Raw genomic sequence first — 20,869 nt, forward strand, 5'->3', positions numbered from 1 at the left:
TTAAGCACTTACTATGTGCAAAGCACTGTTCTAAGTGCTGGGGAGGTTACGAGGTGATCAGGTTGTCCCACGGGGGGAGCGCACAGTCTTAATCCCCATTTTCCAGATGAGGGAACTGAGGCCCAGAGAAGTTAAGTGACTTGCCCAAAGTCACACAGCTGACAATTGGCAAAGACGGGATTTGAACCCATGATCTCTGACTCCAAAGCCCGGTCTCTTTTCCACTGAGCCACGCTGCTTCTCACGTGTCTGCTATGTGATCTTGGGCTAGGCACTTCACTTCTCTCTGCCTCAGTCACTTCATCTGTAAAATGAGCCCTACGTGGGACAGGGATTATGTCCAACCCAATTATCTTGTATCTACCCCTGCGCTTAGTACAGTGCCTAGCACAGAGTAAGCACCAAATACCATTATTATTATTGTTATTATTATGATTATGAATAGGAGTAGGAGGGGGCTGGCCAGTGGATCATTGGCCCCCCGACTAGACTCTGAGCTCATTGTGGGCAGGGGTTGTTTGCTCTTTATTGCTGTATTGTACTTCCCAAGCGCTTAGTACAGTGCTCTGCACACAATAAATGCTTAATAAATCTGATTGAATGAGTGTAGACCAGGATAAGAGGCTGGTGTAATCCTACCAGACCCCTCCTCCTCTCCCCGGCCTCCCCTTCCCCGAGATTTCTCCACATACAAAGCTTTCAGTAAGCAACTTCTGGAATGGGACTTTGGGCCAGACCCCATCCCACTGGAGACAATCTCAAGGCTTCCTGTCCGAGCAGGCCAGGCTGACCCAAACAGAGATCATCAGGCCGAGCAGAGAAAAACAGCAGATATGATTCCCAGATGAACCGGGCACAGTTTGTGGCCACAAAGGGTGGTGAGCATCCAGTGGAGGGGAATCAGAGAAGCAGCCTGGCCTACTGGATAGAGCACAAGCTTGGGAATCAGAAGGACCTGGGTTCTAATCCCCGCTCTGCCACTTGTCTGCTGTGTGACCTTGGGCAAGTCCCTTAACACCTCTCTGCCTCAGTTACCTCATCTGTAAAATGGGGATTAAGACTGTGAGCCCCATGTGGAACAGGGGCTGTGTCCAACTGGATTTCCTTGTATCTACCCCGGTGCTTAGTACAAGTTCCTGAAACATAGAAGTGCTTAATGAATACTATAAAAAAAATAGGAAATAATGAATGGCAGGGACTGGATATGTACATATGCATAATTTATTTATTCATATTCATAAATAGACTGCAAGCTCACTGTGGTCAGGGAACACATCTACCAACTCTGTTATACTGTACTTTCCCAAGCGCTAGTACAGTCCTCTGCACACAGTAAACGCTCAATAAATACCATTGATTGATTGACAAAGCAATGGCAGAAAAAGCAAGAGGGCGGGTATGGATAATGCAACCAAGGGCCATTATTCATCCACAGCAGATAAATGAACAGACCAGAGCGATTCATTAATTCATTCAATCGTATTTATTGAGCACTTACTGTGTGCAGAGCACTGTACTAAGCGCTTGGGAAGTACAAGTTGGCAACATATAGACCAGAGAGTGCTCAGATGGCTGAAGGGTCAAGCTGATGGAGTAGATGGTGGGGGCTAATCGGGGAGTGCTTCCCAGAGGAGGGGACCTCCAAGGAGGGGAGGGATAAGCGTAGTGAAGAAACTGAAGCCAAATGGTGTTCCAGGTATGGGGGAACAGGTGTGAATTGGGAGTTGGGGGCTCAGAGGATAATAATAATAATAATGGCATTTATTAAGCGCTTACTATGTGCCAAGCACTGTTCTAAGTTCTGGGGAGGTTACAAGGTGATCAGGTTGTCCCACGGGGGGCTCACAGTCTTAATCCCCATTTTACAAATGAGGTCACTGAGGGCCAGAGAAGTTAAGTGACTTGCCCAAAGTCACACAGCTGACAAGTGGTGGAGCAAGGATTTGAACCCATGACCTCTGACTCCCAAGCCCGAGCTCTTTCCACTGAACCACGCTGCTTCTCAGAGGATGGGGAGCTGAGGGGTCATCAGAAGTTTCCATTGGGAAACCTATCCATTCTATTTATTTTATTTTGTTAATATGTTTGGTTTTGTTCTCTGTCTCCCCCTTCTAGACTGTGAGCCCACTGTTGGGTAGGGACTGTCTCTATATGTTGCCAGCTTGTACTTCCCAAGCGCTTAGTACAGTGCTCTGCACACAGTAAGCGCTCAATAAATACGATTTGATTGATTGATTGATTGATTGAAGAGCTAAGAAGTGACATATCTGCTCTCCTGCCTGTAAGGCTATGAGCTCCATGTAGGACACAGACTCATCTGGGCATAGAGAAGCAGCATGGCTCAGTGGAAAGAGCCAGGGCTTGGGAGTCAGAGGTCATGGGTTCTAATCCCGGCTCTGACACGTTTGCTGTGTGACCTTGGGCAAGCCACTTAACTTCTCTGAGCCTCAGTTTCCTCATCTATAAAATGACGATTTAGACTGTGAGCCCCACGTAGGACAACCTGATCACTTTGTATCCCCCCAGCGCTTAGAACAGTGCTTTGCACATAGTAAGTGCTTTACAAATGCTATTATTATTATTATTATTATTATTATTATCTGCCCAATCTCTTTATGGTGAATTGCTTAGAACAGTGCTTGGCACATAGTAAGCTCTTAACAAGTACCAAAGTTATTATTATAAACCAAGAGCTGGAGTGTAATGGGAGAGCAAAAAGATAAGATGAAGCCAGCTTCTGGAGAGTTTTGAAGCCTGTGGTTGATGGGGAGGGGGTGTATTAGTTTTATAATGATTGCCAGGCACTGTGCAAAGCACTGATTTAAAAATGCAAAATAACCAGATCAGATGAAGTCTCTTTTCATGTTTTGTTTTGTTTTGTTGTCTGTCTCCCCCTTCTAGACTGTGAGCCCGTTGTTGGGTAGGGACTGTCTCTATATGTTGCCAACTTGTACTTCCCAAGCACTTAGTACAGTGTTCTGCACACAGTAAGTGCTCAATAAATATGATTGAATGAATGAATGAGGCTGTTCTACATGGAGCTCACTGTCTTAAGGGGTAGGGAGAGCAGATAGCTTCTCCCCATTTTACAGAAGAAGAAAGTGGGGCCAAGTAGGTTTAAGTGACCAAAGTAACACTGCAGACAGGGAACGGGTATACCAATTCTGCTATATTGTACTCTCCCAAGCACCTAGTACAGTGCTCTGCACGCACTAAGCATTCAATAAATACCATTGATGATGATGAAGAGTCAGAGCCGGGACTGGAACTAGGGTCTTCTCCTGACCCCCAGGCCGGTTCCGTGATCTTTCCGCTAGATCACAGTGCCTCTCAATCAGCAGTCGGGAGGCGTTTGGGATTTTTGAGGAGAGTGATGAGCTCCAGATGGCATTTTGGAAAGATGATCCAAGCAACTGCATGCAGGCTAGCCCGAAGAAAGGCGAGGCATTAGACATCGAGACGTGAAAAGAGACTGAGAGGCAGGAGGTGACAGGGCTTGAACTTGGGGGGTGGCCCCTAAGATGGAGAGAAAGGGCCGCCTCCATGAAATATTATAGCAGAGAGACCAGCAGGATTCAGAGGCGGACTGAATGTGGGAGGTCAAAGACAGATGAAACCAAAGTTGCAAGTTTGGGGGCCAACAGGGGGCTGGTCTTGTCCACTTCGATAGAAAAGTTGGAAAGAGGAGAGGACTGAGGGGGGAAGATGAAGATGTCTCATCTGAGGGGAAAGCAGCATGGCCTGATGGATAGAGCACGGGCCCTGAGAGTCAGAAGGACCTGGGTTTTAATCGCAGCTCCACCACTTGTTTGCTGTGAGACCTTGAGGAAGTCACTTCACTTCTCTGTGCCTCAGTTACCTCGACTGCAGAATAGGGATTGAGACTGTGAGCCCCACATGGGACAGGGACTACGTCCAAACCAATTTGCTTGTATCCACCCCAGCACGTAGCACAGTGCCTGGCACATAGTAAGCACTTAACAAATACCATCATTATTATTATTACCATAATTATTAATTAGGTTAATAATTATTAATTAACCTAGTGCTTAGAAAATGCTTGACAAATAGTAAGCGCTTAACAAATATAATAATTATTATTATTATTATCATTATTATGTCTCAGTTTCCTTCCTAAGTCCAAACTACCACCACCAGCCTTGAAGGAAGCCTCTTTAAAAGGAAGCCCCCAATGTTCTTCTTCCCACTTGGCTGGAAACAAACCATTTTGCCCAGACTGCCCTGTACAGGCACACTTATTGGTCTTGGAATCGGGAGATGGAGGCTGGGGGATCCTCCTTGTGGAGAAGTCCCTAAGGCAGGTGGAAATGTGAGTTGGGAGAAGAATCGGGATGGAGATAGAAATTTAGAAGTCAACTGGACAGAGGTGCCAGCTGAAGCCTTCGGAGCCAACAAGCTCCGTAAAAGACAAGGTCAAACTAGGTCATATCCGTAATGTATTTACTATATCTGTAATTTATTTATATTAATGTCTGTCCCCACTTCTAGACTGTAACTCGTGGGCAGGGAATGCTTCTGTTATATTGTTACATTGTACTCTCTCAAGCGCTTAGTACAGTGCTCTGCAAACAGTAAGGGCTCAGTAAATATGATTGACTGGCCAAGAAGAGGAGAGGGACCCAGGACTGATCTTTGAGGGAGCACCCCACCCCCCGCACCCCCGAGCCCCTATTACAAGTAAAGGGTGAGACAAGCCCATAAAGGAGACTGAGAAGGAGTGGCCAGAGGTTAGGAGAAAATCAGGAGCATCCTGGGTTAGTAAGACCAAAGCCAAAAGGGTCAGAGGAGGAGATGACCTGTCATTCTGAATGTGGTGGCAGAAAGATCAGGAGGGAGTTTCTCCACCTAGCTCTGAGACAGTATTTCTCAGAGAACCTTGATTCTGCTCTGCTCTGCTCTGCTTCTTAATTCCCACATCAGGAAGGGGAGGGAGAGGAGGTTACTGCTCCCTGCTGCTCACACTGTGAGTTTGACACTGCTCGGGGCTGCTTCATAATTCCCAAATTGGGAAGCGGTCACCACTCCCTGCTGCTCTCATGGCTCCTCTAGGTACTGTTCCATTTGGAGGAAATAGTAATAATAATAATAATAGTGATAATGATGGTACTTGTTAAGCACCTACTATGTGCCAAGCATTGGATCTCTGTGGACCGAGCAAGCCTCTCGACTTAACTCCAGGTGCCCAGGGAGGCGTCTCCTGCCGGGAGGAGGCATCCCTGACTGATGGAGAGGAATGAGATGGTAGAAATGCAGATCCCAGAGGCTTGAGGCTTTGTCGTTTTTTTGTAACTGTGAAAGCCCAGAAGGAGGAGGTCTCATTGGTCAGAACCCGGCCTCAGTTGAGTTGAAATCAGTTGAGTTCCAGAGACGGGCCTGTCAGCTCTCCCAGAAAACCTGGAAAGGGCCCAACCTTTCATCTCCAGCCTCAGAAGCCCTTCTGAGGGTCTCAGTCACCTTTTCACGAGCTGGACCTCGGCCTTCTATTTCCCAGAGTTCCCTGGCCAGATCATCCTCCCTTCCATTTCTGAGGAAAATAGAGTCATGGTAAGCGTGGGCAATCTGATCAGGAGACTCTGGGAAATACAAGGCAGAGGCCCAGCTCGTCGGAGACAGAGAGGTCTGTACACACTAGCTCTGTGCCTGAAGGCTGGAAGACCAGGATTTCTTTCCTCGCCCACAGCCAGGCCAGAGTTTTCTCCAGATTCCCCTGGGCCGGGTTACTTCCACACGGTCCCCACCTAGAGCAGAGCCACACCAGGGGTGTAGCGAGTGTACCAAAGTAGGATCTCCATTCTCTTGCTCCCCCCGTTCCAATACCCGTCCCCTTCTTCCTATCTTCCCAGTCTCCACCCCCTCCCTCCTACCCAGTTCCCATCCCTACACCACAATAGTGACACTGTTGCTACAGCTCCACTGGTTTTTCAGCAACGACAAGAAGAGGCCACCAAAGTGAAACCAGAGGGTCCAAGGCTCAGGGGAAGGATCCTCCCCCATTCCCACAATCAGTGGTGTTCACTAAGGACTCAGTGTGTGTGCAGAGCACTGTAGACTAAGCGCTTGGGCAAGTACAATTCGACAGTGTTGGTATACACGTTCCCTGTCCACACAGAGCTTGGAGTTCCCAGAAGGAGGCCCAGCGGGACAGGTCATGAGAAGTAGCATGGTCTAGTGGGAAGAACATGGGCCTGGGAGTAAGAAGGACATGAGTTCTAATCCAGAATCTACCATCTCTGCTGTGTGACCTTGGGCAAGTCACTTCACTTCTCTGTGCCTCAGTTACCTCATCTGTAAAATGGGGATTAAGAGTGTGAGCCCCATGTGGGACAGGGACTGTGTCCAACCTGATTAACTTATATCTACACCAGAAATTAGAACAGTGCTTGGCACATAGTAAGCACTTAACAAGTACTATCATTATTATTGTTATTATTATCATTATCATTATTATTATGAAGCTGTCACTGGGCCAGGCCCACTCTTAATGGGAGTTCTTGAGCTCCGGCTGACCGTAGGCTCCTCCAGACTATAAACTCATTTTGGACAGGGAATGTTTCTGTCAACTCTGTTATATTGTACTCTGTCAATCATTTAGTACAGTGCTCAGCACACAGTAAACTCTCACTGAATGTGATTGATTGATTGATTGATTCCCAAGAACAGGAACCTTGTCTCACCCCTCGGTAGCCATCCTTCCTCAGTTGCCCCATAAGTGCAGTTCTTCTTGTTGCCCGCTAATGATTCTGGGTTGGCTTCAGTCATTGACTTCAGCTCCCTGGGATGTAAGTAAGACCCTCAGATTTGAACATAGATCCTCCCGGCTTCTAATGTGACTTGCTGTTGTTTCATCCCATGAGTGGTCTGCTCCACTAGCCATCACAGCTGACCTTTTCCCTCTGGTGACAGAGATAAAGAAACTATTAAAAGACTTGCTTTTTCAGTGTCCTCAGTTAAGAGCTTTCCTTCCCCATCTAATGAAGGGGCAGCATTTTCCTTTATCTTTCTCTTATGCTTAAAAGTATTTAGAGGACATTTTTTCTGTTTCCCTTTATGTCTCTTCTAAGTTGCATCTCATTTGTTGCTTTTGCTTTTCTGATTTTACCCCTACAATGACTTGCTGTCTTCTTGTGCTCTTTGTGCCCCTTTTGGGTGATCTGGCCCAGATTCCACTTTGTGAGGCATTGCCTTTTGTGTTTCAGCTCTTTGTCTGATCCTCTCAGCTTCTTCCCACCCTTACTATCTGTCTTCTGCAGAGGAAGATTTCTTTCTAGTTCCCTTTAAGAGACAGCCAGCTTCTCGGGCTTCCAAACTGCTTAAATGTCCCTCTCTTGGGACTTATTCTATGCTCGGCCTAAGCCTACTTAAATCAGTGTTCTTGTGCTGATTTCCCTCTCTTAATATTCCAAACTCCATCACTTCCTGATTCCCACTGCCCAACTTTCCTTCTGCTTTTAAACCCTTGACCATCCGTCCTGTCCTCTAAGGACCAGATCAATCAGTGGTATTTAATAATGTTGGTATTTGTTAAGTACTTACTACGTGCCAAGCACTGTTCTAAGTGCTGGGGTAGATACAAAGTAATCAGCTTGTCCCATGTGGGGCTCACAGTCTTAATCCCCATTTTACAGATGAGGGAACTGAGGCACAGAGAAATGAAGTGACTTGCCCAAAGTCACACAGCTGACAGGTGGCAGAGCTGAGATTTGAACCCATGACCTCTCACTCCAAAGCCCATGCTCTTTCCACTGAGCCACGCTGCTTCTCTACTGAGACACGCTGCTTCTCTATTTGTGGTATTTGTTGTGCACTTATTGGGTACAGAGTGGTGAACTAAGCCCTTGGGAAAGGATTCAGTTGGTTCTTTTATATCTTCTAGCTCCTATAGACCCCATATCCACCTCCTGCTCATAGGTTGTTTTCTTTTTTAATTTATACCCATCCTCTGCACTTGTGCATCTATGCTTATTCAGTTTTCATTCCGACAACTCTATTTGTAAAAGTTTTAATGTCTCAGAGGGCAATTGATTGATCATATTTATTGAGCACTTTCTGTGTGCAAAGCACTGTACTGAACGCTTGGGAAAGTACAGTATAACAGAGTATTACTCTCCCCACCTGCAAAGCCTTATTAAAAGCATATCTCCTACAAGAGGCCTTCTCCAACTAAGCCCTCATTTCCACCTCTCCTTCTCCCTTCTATTTCACCCTTGCACTAAGATTTACACCCTTCATTCACCCCTCCCTCAGCCCCATAGCACTTATGTACATACCTATAATTTATATTAACGTGTGTCTCCCTTTCTAGACTAAAGCTCATTGTAGGAAGGGAACGTATCTACCAATTCCACTATATCGTACTCTCCTAAGCACTCAATACAGTGCTCTGCACACAGTGTGTTCAATAAATACAATCGATTGATCAATTGATTGAGTTGGTAGACATGTTCCCTGCCCATAAGGAGCTTATAGTCTTGTGAAGTACAATGAACTTTGCCAGGCTCTAACTACAGCGCATTGCTCCCAGTAGGCGCTCAATAAACACCAGCCCTGGTGCTACATCCTGTATCACAAAACTATCTATCCCTAGTCGGCCACTTGTAACTGTCCACTTCCTTTTTCGTCATTTGTCTGGGGATTAGTATATGCCCATGGGAGATACTGGTTCTGGGAAGTGACCCGAGGAAGGTTCTCCTCAGTCAGTCAATCAGTCGTATTTATTGAGCACTTACTATGTGCAGACCACGGGACTAAGTGCTTGGGAGAGTACTTTATAACAGACACATTCCCTGCCCACAACGAGCTTACAGTCTATAGGGAGCTTGTCTTATGCCATTTAATCGTCTTTGACATATAGCAATGGTAAAGACACATCTCTACCAAAATGCCCCAACTCTGTCTGCAGTCGTTCTGGTAGTGGATCCATAGAGTTTTCTTGGTAAAAATCTGGACGTAGTTTACCATTGCCTAGGGACCTTACAGTCCCTTTAATTCCCATACTCTCCAGCCTACACACTAGGCTTCAATCTCCTCTCTTTCACCGTTGACCCCTGACTTAGCCCTCATTTCCCTAACCATCCTCCCCTCTGCCTTCCCTTCTGCATCATCCCCTATACATTTGGCTGTGTGCCACATAGCCACTTTGATACTCACCCCAGCCCCACAGCAATTACGGAAATATCCTTCTACTCTACTATTTCCCCTTTCTGTAATTTATTTACATTTCTCTTTCCTCCCGTAGACCTTTAGCTCCCTATAGGCAGGGATCCTGTCTGCCAACTCTATTGTATCTAGCACTTAGTACACTTAGGGAGGTAAATGCACTAGCACTTAGTACAGTGCTTGGTGTACAGTAAGTGCTCAATAAATACCATTGATTGATTGATTGATTGCTGACACTTCTGTCCTGCCTAGAATTCCCTTCCCATTCATTATCTGACAGACCACGACTCTCCCCATAGTCAAAGTCCCACTAAAACCATTCTATACTTTCCCAAGTGCTTAGAACATTGCTCTGCACATAGTAAGTGTTCAATAAATACCATTGTTTGATTGGCTGATTAATTGATCTCCTCCAGGAAGCCTTTCCTGACTTATCTCGCATCTCCCCACCATATTCCCCACCTCCCCAACACTGTGTCACCCATGAACTTGAGTCCTCACTTCCTAACCACCTAAGTTTCCCCATCAACGGTAATAATGATGGCATTTTATTAAGCACTTACTATGTGCCAAGCACTGTTCTAAGCACTGGGGAGGTTACAAGGTGATCAGGTTGTCCCACGGGAGGCTTACAGTCTTAATCCTCATTTTACAGATGAGGTAACTGAGGCACAGAGAAGTGAAGTGACTTGCCCAAAGTCACACAGCTGACAATTGGCAGAGCCGGGATTAGAACCCATGACCTCTTGACTCCAAAGCCCGGGCTCTTTCCATTGAGCCACCCTGCTTCTCTGTACTTATACCCATATCTTTATAATATAGTAATAATGGTATTTGTTAAGCACTTACTATATGCCAAGAATATTCAGTTGCTTCCCTTAACTGTAATATATTTTAGTGTCTGTCTCCTCGACTGGAGTGTAAACTCCTTGAGGTCAGAATCTACTACCTCTCTAGTACTCTCCCAAGCTATGGCTCCTAGGGTAGCCTTGATGTAGCCATATCTGGATAATAATAATAATAATTGTGGTATTTGAATTTGTGGTATTTAAGCACTTCCTATGTAGCAAGCACTGTTCTAAGTGCTGTGATAGATAAAAGATAGTCATTGTGTATCAGTCCCTGTCCCACATGGGGCTCACAGTCCTAATCCCCATTTTACAGATGAGGTAACTGAGACACAGAGAAATAATAACAATAATGATGGCATTTGTTAAGCGCTTACTATGTGCAAAGCACTGTTCTAAGCACTGGGGAGGATACAAGGTGACCAGGTTGTCCCACATGGGGCTCACAGTCTTAATCCCCATTTTACAGATGAGGGAACTGAGGCACAGGAAAGTGAAGTGATTTGCCCAGAGTCACACAGCTGACAGTTGGCGGAACCAGGATTTGAACCCATGACCTCTGATTCCTAAACCCGTACTCTCTCCATTGAGCCATGCTGTATGACCTGTGAAGTGACTTGCCCAAAATCGCACAGCCGATATATGGTGTGTGGCTCAGTGGAAATAGCATGGGCTTAGGAGTCAGAGGTCATGGGTTCTAATCCCGGCTCCGCCACTTGTCTGCTGTGTGACTTTGGGCAAGTCACTTAACTTCTCTGTGCCTCAGTTCCCTCATCTGGAAAATGGGGATTAAGACTGTTAGCCCCATGTGGGACAACCTGATTACCTTGTATCCCCCCCCAGTGCTTAGAACAGTGCTTGGCACATAGTAAGTGCTTAACAAATACCATTATTATTATTATATGGTGGAACCAGGATTAGAACCCATAATCTCTGACTCCCAAGCCCGTGCTCTTTCCACTAGACCATAGTGCTTCCCAGTAGTCACCACAGTAGAGAAACAGAATGGTGTAGTTGATAGTGATGTAGTGGCTCCCAGACTGAGCCCCCTTTTCCTCTCCCCATCCCCAACCCCTCCGCCCTACCTCCTTCCCCTCCCCAGAGCACCCAGCGCTTAGAACAGTGCTTTGCACATAGTAAGCGCTTAATAAATGCCATTATTATCATTATTATATATGTTTGTACAGATTTATTACTCTATTTTACTTGTACATATTTACTATTCTATTTATTTTATTTTGTTAATATGTTTTGTTCTGTTTTGTTGTCTGTCTCCCCCTTCTAGACTGTGAGCCCGCCGTTGGGTAGGGACTGTCTCTATACGTTGCAAGCTTGTACTTCCCAAGCGCTTAGTACAGTGCTCTGCACACAGTAAGTGCTCAATAAATACGATTGAATGAATGAATGAATAAAACATGGGAGTGGGAGTCAGAAAGTCATGGGTTCTAGTGGCAGCTCTGCCATTTGTCTGCTGGGTGACCTTGGGGAAGTCACTTCACTTCTCTGTGCTTCGATTACCTCAGCCGTAAAATGGAGATTGAGACTGTGAGCCCCACATGGGACAGGGACTGTGTCCAACTCGATTTGTTTGTATCTACCCTAGCTCTGAGCGCTTAACAAATGCTATCGTTATTACGAGTAGTAGTCACCATAAAGAAGGATGGATGATGGCCCACTCTACCCATGAAATATTCAGTCACACGAAGTCAATGGCGGATGAACCTAGTCTCAATGGTGAAGGTCATGGCTCTTAGAGATAGGGCTGGATATGATTGCTACTGGAGTGGGGCTGGCGGGGGAAGGGGCAGGGGGGGGAGCCAGACGGACATCACACAAATACTGGTTTGGCAATCAGACGGTCCTTAGCCTCCAAATCCGCCTAAAGGCATAAGTGACCGACGGATGACCCTACTCTCTCTTCTCAAAGCAAAAGCACTCTGCTGCCATCATCCCGCAGTCCCCTCAGAGATAACAAGCAGCAACGAAGGGAAAGAGAAATCCCCCAGGAATCTGGATAGGCTCACTATGGCAGCTGCGAGATCTGCCAAGCCGATCGTCAGGAGAGGGTTGAACGGGTGGGTAACGGTGCCGAAAGGCGGGGAAGAGTCATCGGATGGAACAGTGTTGGAGAACTGAATAGCACCTTATTTACTCCTGCTTAGCGAACGGGCTTCAGACCCTGACTTCCATCTTCCAAGTGAGAGAAAGACATCATGGATGCACCCGAAGTTTACATAGTTACATCTTATCCAACTGCAGGAGGACCACAGCTGAGCTCATACCAGGAGTCCATAGGCTCCAAAGCGGAGCTTTCAATACAACCGATATAGGGCAAAACTGTCCCAAACCATTGACAAGACTAATTATCCAGCTTCAGCAGATGTTAGATTGTAAGTGTCCTGAGGACAGTTTTAGACTGTGAGCCCACCTTTTAGACTGTGTGCCCACTGTTGGGTAGGGACTGTCTCTATATGTTGCCAACTTGTACTTCCCAAGCACATAGTACAGTGCTCTGCACACAGTAATCGCTCAATAAATACGATTGATTGATTGACAGAGAGGGTGTGGTTTGCATCTCCTCCCAAGCACTCATATACAATGCTTAGAACTTAGTATGTGCAGTGATTTGAACTCAGTGGAGACTCTTAAAGGACGGGAATTTGTCTACCAATGCTGTTATAGTGTCCTCTCCCAAGCACTTAGTAAAACGCTCTGCACACAGTAAGTGCTCAATAAATATGATTGATTGATTGACTTAGTAAGTCTCATCGGTTGGTTGGTTGATTGGTTGAAGAACGATAAAACCTGCTCTGGGAAAAGTCACAGGAGTCCCCTTGGGGAAAAGAAGTCAGATCTGAAGGCCGATGGAAGGAGTGGATGGACACTTGGAAGAATTAAGAGGCAATACAAGAATGGTCCGATGATGACTCAGAGACTAAATAACTGCTTGCAGCGAAGCAAGACATGCATCAACCACACCTTGCAGCAACTCATTACCTTGCACAGTGGAGCGAGCACTAGCAGTATGGGCTAGTGGCTAGAGCACAAGCCTGGGAGTCAGAAGGACCTGGGTTCTAATTCTGGCTCCCGCCACTTGTCTGAAGTGTGACCTTGGGCTAGTCGCTTCACTTTTCTGGGCCTCAGTTACTTCATCTGTAAAATAGGGATCAAAAGTGTGAGCCCCTGTGGGACAGGGACTGTGTCCAACCTTATTAGCTTGTATCCGCCCCAGCGCTTAGTACAGTGCTTGGCACATTGTAAATCACTTAACAAATACCATTTTAAAAAAATGGATGGAGGTCTGCAACAGGTACCTTTGATGGAAGATTCATTCATTCATTCAATTGTATTTATTGAGCGCGTGGGAAGTACAAGTTGGCAACACATAGAGACGGTCCCTACCCAACAGCGGGCTCACAGTCTAGATTATTAATAATAATAAATAAACGGATTTCTTAAGCACTTACTATGTGCCAGGCACTGTACTAAGCACTGGGGCAGATACAAGATAATCAGGTTGGACACAGTCCCTGTCCCACATGGGGCTCATAGTCTTAATCCCCATTTTACAGATGAGGGAACTGAGAAGTTAAGTGATTGGCCCAAGGTCTCACACCAACATCATCATCATCAATCGTATTTATTGAGCGCTTACTGTGTGCAGAGCACTGTACTAAGCGCTTGGGAAGTACAAATTGGCAACATATAGAGATAGTCCCTACCCAACAGTGGGCTCACAGTCTAAAAGGGGGAGACAAAACCAAACATACTAACAAAATAAAATAAATGGAATAGATATGTACAAGTAAAATAAATAAATAAATAGACTAATAAATATGTACAAACATATATACATATATACAGGTGCTGTGGGGAAGGGAAGGAGGCAAGATGGGGGGATGGAGAGGGGGACGAGGGGGGAAACAAGTGGCAGACCGGGAGCCAGCCGAACAACCCTGGAAGAGCCATGCTGCGCTGACATCCTCCCAAGCACTCAGTACAGCACTGTGTACCCAGCAGACCCTTGATAAATGTTGCTGATTGATGGATCCCAGAATGTTGGCAAAGACACTGCAGTGACTGCCTCCGCAGGCCTCCTGCCACTGAGAGGAAGTCCCCCGAATCACTAAAAACTGACATAGGGTCAACAGCCGGCTGTAGCATCGTAAAGGAACCATATCAATGTTGTCGGGTGTCAGGACCAGATTACCCACAACAAGGTCACTGTCAGTCAATCAGTCAGTCGTATTCATTGAGCGCTTACTGTGTGCGGAGTACTGTACTGTATGTGCTTTGTTATTGTTGTTGTCTTATGCTGTCGAGTTGTGTCCCGACCCAAAGAGACGCCATCTCTCCCAGAACGCCCCACCTCCATCTGCAATCGTTCTGGTAGTGTATCCATAGAGTTGTCTTTGTAAAAATACGGAAGCAGTTTACCATTGCCCCTTTCCGCACAGTAAACCTGAGTCTCATTTGCTTGGCATTTACTTGTTTGGTACTTTCCAAGTGCTTAGGACAGTGCTTTGAAACCAGGGACTCTGCACTAGTCATACTACTACTGCTGCAACTACTACCACTAGAGAAGCAGCATGGCTCAGTGGAAAAGAGCACGGGCTTTGGAGTGAGAGGTCATGGGTTCAAATCCCTGCTCCACCAATTGTCAGCTATGTGACTTTGGGCAAGTCACTTAACTTCTCTGTGCCTCAGTTACTTCATCTGTAAAATGGGGATTAAGACTGTGAGCCCCCCGGTTGACAACCTGATCACCTTGTAACCTTCCCAGCACTTAGAACAGTGCTTCGCACATAGTAAGCACTTAATAAATGCTATCATCATTATTATTACCACTGCTTCTATTTGTGCTGCTGCTGTTGCATCCCTCCCCCTTCCACATTCCTCTGCTCCCCATCAGATAATTAATGTCATGAGCTCCATGCACTGGAGTGGCAAGGGAGAGGAGCAGGAGGCCAGGCTAGAGATAATAGTAGTAATAATTATGGTGGTATTTGTTAAGTGCTTACTATGTTCCAAGCTCTCTACTAAGTACTGGGGGAGACAATCGGGTTGGACACAGTCTCTCTCCCCTGGTGAGAAAGGAGATGAGGTAGAGAAGCTGTATGCCAAGTGGAAAGAGCACAGACCTCGGAGTCAGAGGACCTGAGTCCTCATCCGGGCTCCGCCACTTGTCTGCTGAGTAACCTTGGTCACTTCACTTCTATGTGCCTCAATTACCTCATCTGTAAAATGGGGATTCCCCTTCAGGGGTGCACCTGAAGAGTTCCCAGTACCCTACCAGTCTTGGCTACAGGAGGGAGAGCCAAGCAGAAGCATACCCATTCCATTCCTAGCTTGGGCAGTGGCTAGCGAGTGAAAGACCATCTGCTACAAATCAAAACTCACCTCTGCTGGGCAGCAGCATCATGGGACAGAGTCAAGGGTGGAGATTCAATTTCACTGAGCAAAAGGAGGCTCTGGTAAACCACTTCTATATTTTTACCAAGAAGACTCTATGGATACACTACCAGAACGAGTGCAGATGGAGAACGGGGTGTTCTGGGAGAGATGTGTCCATGGTGTCGCTGTGAGTCAGAGACAATTTGACATCGTAAGACAAGAAAATGGGGATTAAATAATAATAATAATGATGGCATTTATTATTAAGCGTTTACTACGTGCAAAGCACTGTTCTAAGTACTGGGGATGTTACAAGGTGATCAGGTTGTCCCACAGGGGCTCACAGTCTTAATCCCCATTTTACAGATGAGGTAACTGAGGCACAGAGAAGTTAAGTGTCTTGCCCAAAGTCACACAGCTGACAGTTGACAGAGCCGGGATTTGAACCCATGACCTCTGACTCCAAAGCCCGTGCTCTTTCCACTGAGCCACGCTGCTTAAATCCTCCTCTGTCTGACTTCAGGTGTGAGCCCTACATAGGACGGGAACTGTGTACAACCTGAATATCTTGTATCTACCCTAGCGCTTCGAAGAATGCTTGACACAAAGTAAGAGCTTAAGAAATGCCATAAAAAATAATAAAGATGGTATTTTTTAAGTTCTTACTATATGTCAAACACTGTTCTAAACTGATGTAGATACAAAGCTAGTTAGGTTGGACACAATCCCTGTCCCACATGGGACTCATACTCTTAATCTCCATTTTACAGATGAAGGAACTGAGGCACAGAGGAGTGAAATGATTTGCCCAAGGTCGCACGGCAGACAAGCGACAGAGCTGGGATTAGAACCCAGGTCCTTCTGTCTCCCAGTCCCGTGCTCTAAGAATGGGAAGGGAGCAATGGGTTGGAGGAGTGCAGGACACCAGTTGGAAGAGCGGTTTGGAGATCTGCAAGTGGCTAGTAATCCCTCTCCCCACCCCATCTCCTGCCCACAGTGCCTTGCAACAGGCAACAGCACGAGAGAGAAACAAACACCAGTGCCATGGGGGGACCTACTGCCTGGCAGACCCAGGGCAGGCTCTGATCGTAGATGCCTCGAGAAAGTCCTCATAATCATAATAGAGAAGCAGCATGCCTCAGTGGAAAAAGCACAGGCTTTGGAGTCAGAGGTCATGCGTTCAAATCCAGGCTCCGCCGCTTGTCAGCTGTTTGACTTTGGGCAAGTCACTTAACTTCTCTGGGCCTCGGTTGCCTCATCTGCAAAATGGGGATTAAGACTGTGAGCCCCACGCGGGACAACCTGATCACCTTGTAACCTCCCCAGCGCTTAGAACAGTGCTTTGCACATAGTAAGCACTTAATAAATGCTATTATTATTATTATAGTGGGATTGGTTAAGACCTTGCTGTGTGCCAAGCGCTGGGGTAATTAGATGATAATTTGGTTAGACACAGTCCCTGAGGCTCACTGTATAAAGTAGGAGGGAGAAAGGATATTGAATTTTACAAACGAGGAAATTGAGGCACAGAGAAGTTGTGACTTGCCCAGAGTCACACATGCCAGGCAATGGCCGAGCTAAGAACGCAGGTCCTCTGGCTGCCAGGCCTGGGTTCTTTCCACTAGGCTTCACTGCTTTTCAGAAAGTGGTGAGGCAGGATCAGGGCCCCCGGAGCTGCCTTTTCTCCTCCTCCCCCAACCCCAAGACCAGCTGTTGTCGCTCTGTGGCCGTCCCTAAATTCTGCCTCTGTCTTGCAGCCCCCTCTGCCGTGTCCATCATGCACCAGGTCAGCCGCACGGTCGGCAGCATCACGCTGTCCTGGTCCCAACCCGACCAGCCCAACGGAGTCATCCTGGACTACGAGCTGCAGTACTACCAGAAGGTACCCACTTCCCTACCTGCACCCACCCTCCTGCCACACCTCCTGGCACCCCTCCTCACTCCCCAGGCTCCATCCCCGGGTACAGATCTGCCCCTAAACTCTCAGGAGCCAGAGTCCCGCTTCTCCTCCGACACCAGGCAGAGCTCCCAAACCTGCCAACCCCGTGACTCTCCAGGTCTCTCAGTCATTCATTCACTTCTCATTTCGAGCGTGGGGGCCAATGGCCCCCAAAACTGGGGCGCGTGGGGGGTGCTTCCAAATTGTGATGTCAAAATACACACATGCGTTGAGAATTAATAGATGGCTGTTAAATCCGGAAAGTCAAATGAACTTGTATTTCCCAAGCGCTTAGTACAGTGCTCTGCACACAGTAAGCGCTCAATAAATGCGATTGAATGAATGAATTCATTCAGTTAATCATATTTAGTACTAAGCTTTTTGGAGAATACAATATAACATAAACAGACACATCCCCTGCCCACAGTGAGCTTACACTTCCCACCGGGGTTCCCTGGAAGCGGGTGGGTGAGTCCTGGATGTTTTGAGTGAGTGCGCTTAAGCTTACCTTCCCACTGTCAGATCCCCTCTCCCCTCCTGACAGGGATCAATCAATCAGTTCTAGTTATAATAATTATTATTATTATTATCATAGTATTTATAAAGTGCTTACTATGTTCCAGGCACTGTACTAAGTGCTGGGGTGGATGCAAGCAAATTGGGTTGGACACAGTCCCTGTCCCATGTGGGGCTAACAGTCTTGCTCCCCATTTTACAGATGAGGTAACTGAGGCCCAGAGAAGTTAAATGACTTGCCCAAGGTCACACAGCAGACAAGTGGTGGAGCTTACTGTGCTTCATGTGTGCAGAGCACTTTTACTAAGTGCTTGGGGGAGAACAATATAACAGAGCTGGTAGACACGTTCCCTGCCCACAACAAGCTTACAGTTTAGAGAAGGAGGCAGACATTAATCTAAATAAATAAATCATGAATATGTGCATAAGTGCTGTGGGGCTGAGGGAAGGGCCAATAAGGGTACAAATCCAAATACAACGGTGATGCAGAAGGGAGTGGGAGAATAATAATAATAATGGCATTTATTAAGCACTTACTATGTGCAAAGCACTGTTCTAAGCAATGGGGAGGTTACAAGGTGATCAGGTTGTCCCACGAGGGGCTCACAGTCTTAATCCCCATTTTCCAGATGAGGTAACTGAGGCACAGAGAAGTTAAGTGACTTGCCCAAAGTCACACAGCTGACTAGTGGCGGAGCCGGAATTTGAACCCATGACCTCTGACTCCAAAGCCCGGGCTCTTTCCACTGAGCCACGCTGCTTCTCAGAAGAAGAGAACATGAGGGCTTAGGGCAGATCACTTGGAGGAGATGTGCTTATAATAAGGCTTTGAAGAAGGGAAGAATGATCGTCCATCAGGTATGAAGGGGGAAGGCGATCCAGGACAGAGGCAGGACGTGGGTGAGAGATTGGCAGTGAAACAGATGAGAAAGAGGTGCAGTGAGTAGGTTGGCATTAGAGGAGCGCAGTATTTGGGCTGGGTTATAGTAGAAAATCAGGGAGGTAAGGTGGGAACAGGCAAAGTGATTGAGTGCTTTAAAGCCCATGGTAAGGAGTTTCTGTTTGGCACAAAAGTGGATGGGTAACTACTAGAATTTCTTGAGGAGTAGGGAAACATGAACTCAGTGGTTTTGTAGAAAAATTATCCAGGCAGCAGAGTGAAGTATGGACTGAAGTGGGGAGAGAAAGAAGGCAGGGAGGTCAGCAAGGATGCTAGTTTGGTGATCATAGCAGGATAAAATGAGTGCTTCAGACAGGGATCCTTTCTCTGCAAAGAACTTGACCCTGGTGAGCCAGGTGGGACCCCAGGGCTTGAACCGTGGCCCTGCCAGACCTAACACCTTGGTTCTACTCAGGATGGGTTCATTCCAGGCCTCCTAGGAGCATAGGAGCTGTGCACAGGGATCTGCAGCCAAACTCTGGGCACACACCACCCTATATCCTCCCCCTTCCCCACCCCCTCCTCTCTCTATCAGAGGAATTAAGAACCAAAGCAGCACCATTTCTGGGTCAGACAAATGGCCCGCTCAACCCAGCATTCGGTCTCTGACAGAGGCACCGAAGAATGCTGGGAGGGGCAGTGCAGGTGATGGAGTAGCATTGTCAGGAAGGGGAGACTCCAGAGATCATGGGAGGTGTGGTCCGGGAGGAGGTTACCTCAGGGGACTAGTGGGCCAGGAAGAGGAGGCCCCAGGGCAGGGGGAGACCCCATTGAAAAGCCGCAGGCCCAACAGGAGTCAGGATTGCCCACCTCTCCCCCCGCCAACTCCCCTGCCTGGCAGGGACAGCCTAGCAAGCGTGACTGTAGGAAAACTAATTTAAAAATCTTCCTGATTAAGAGAAACACAACACATTTGTCCCCATCACTGCCGGAGATGGTGAATCCCACCGCACCTACCTCTGACCCAGTTTCTCATCTCTCTGTGCTGGGGCAGAGAGGCTTGGAGTGGTGGGGAGAGGGCCTGAGGGGACATTGACCTATATTCACTGGGAACCCCAGGGACTGGCAGTCTTAACCTTTGACCATGAGGCCAGAGGTGGAATCAGGCAGAGAGCTGGACCTGACAATGCCTTCTGCCCAGTCCTGGCCTCCTTGCTCCTCTCCTCTTGGGGGTAGGGGGTCCCATTAGACCACAGGTCAGTCCATAGGTGGGGGGCACTAACAGCTGCCACAGAGCCCTGCACCCCGATGTGCAGGATGCCCCTCCAAAGCTAGACACCCCCACTCCACCACAGCTGGACTGGTCCCCCTGGTTGCCAGCTTAGAAGCCTCAGCAGACTTTTCTCTGCTTGTTCCAGCCCCTGGGTCTACCCGGGGTAGGTCTCCCCCAGTTTGTGCCATCCCTATCATTGCTCTCATTAGCCCTGGCTGGGGTTCACCTGGAGCTGCACCTGGGGGCTTCCCCCACCTGCCAGGTCTTCCCCCGGGTCAGAGCAGGAAGTGTGGTGGCCGTGCTGGAGACAGTTGGTTCCTGACAAACCAGGGGTGGGTGCCTATCCCAGCATGGGGATACGGGGCATTCAGCTTTGGATCAGGCCAATCTATCCAGGTGGAGAAGCAGGACCCCCAGGCTGTGTTTCCCTTGGGCTCCATGCTGTCCTTTTAAAGACTGGGCTCTCCATCTTCTACCTGCACTCCTGCCTGCCCTGCTCCAACACTGTGGTCTTTGTGGTCCCAGCCGGCCCAGGGGCCAAGGTGTGTGTGGCTAGGGCTGGGAACAGTGGAGTCTCTTTTAGCTAGATAGGTATTGAATGCTTCAGCTGTACTGGGGCCACTGCATTCCTCAGCCAGGTAGCCCCTACTGCCCCATGCTGACCGCTGCTCCTGCTGACCTTTTGGCTAGGGCTGGGAATGGTGGGGTCTCTTTTAGCTAGATAGGTATTGAACGCCTCAGCCGTACTGGGGCCACTGCATTCCTCAGTCAGGTAGCTCCCACTGCCCCATGCTGACCCCTGCTCCTGCTGACCATTGCCTCCCCTCTGGGTTTGGCACTGG

At 47.6% G+C, this 20,869-nt stretch overlaps 1 protein-coding gene across 2 annotated transcripts in view; it reads left to right on the top strand.

Moving 5' to 3' along the window:
• Positions 1–20,869, top strand: part of EPHB2 (EPH receptor B2) — a 317,134-nt gene that overhangs the window by 268,375 nt on the left and 27,890 nt on the right. For both annotated transcript variants that reach the window (XM_038746709.1, XM_038746710.1), the window contains exon 6: positions 17,177–17,301. In XM_038746709.1, the coding sequence (XP_038602637.1) occupies positions 17,177–17,301 (125 nt within the window). The remainder of the gene's footprint in view (positions 1–17,176; positions 17,302–20,869) is intronic.

This window comes from Tachyglossus aculeatus, chromosome 5 (genome assembly GCF_015852505.1).
Source record: "Tachyglossus aculeatus isolate mTacAcu1 chromosome 5, mTacAcu1.pri, whole genome shotgun sequence".
Lineage (NCBI taxonomy): Eukaryota > Metazoa > Chordata > Mammalia > Monotremata > Tachyglossidae > Tachyglossus > Tachyglossus aculeatus.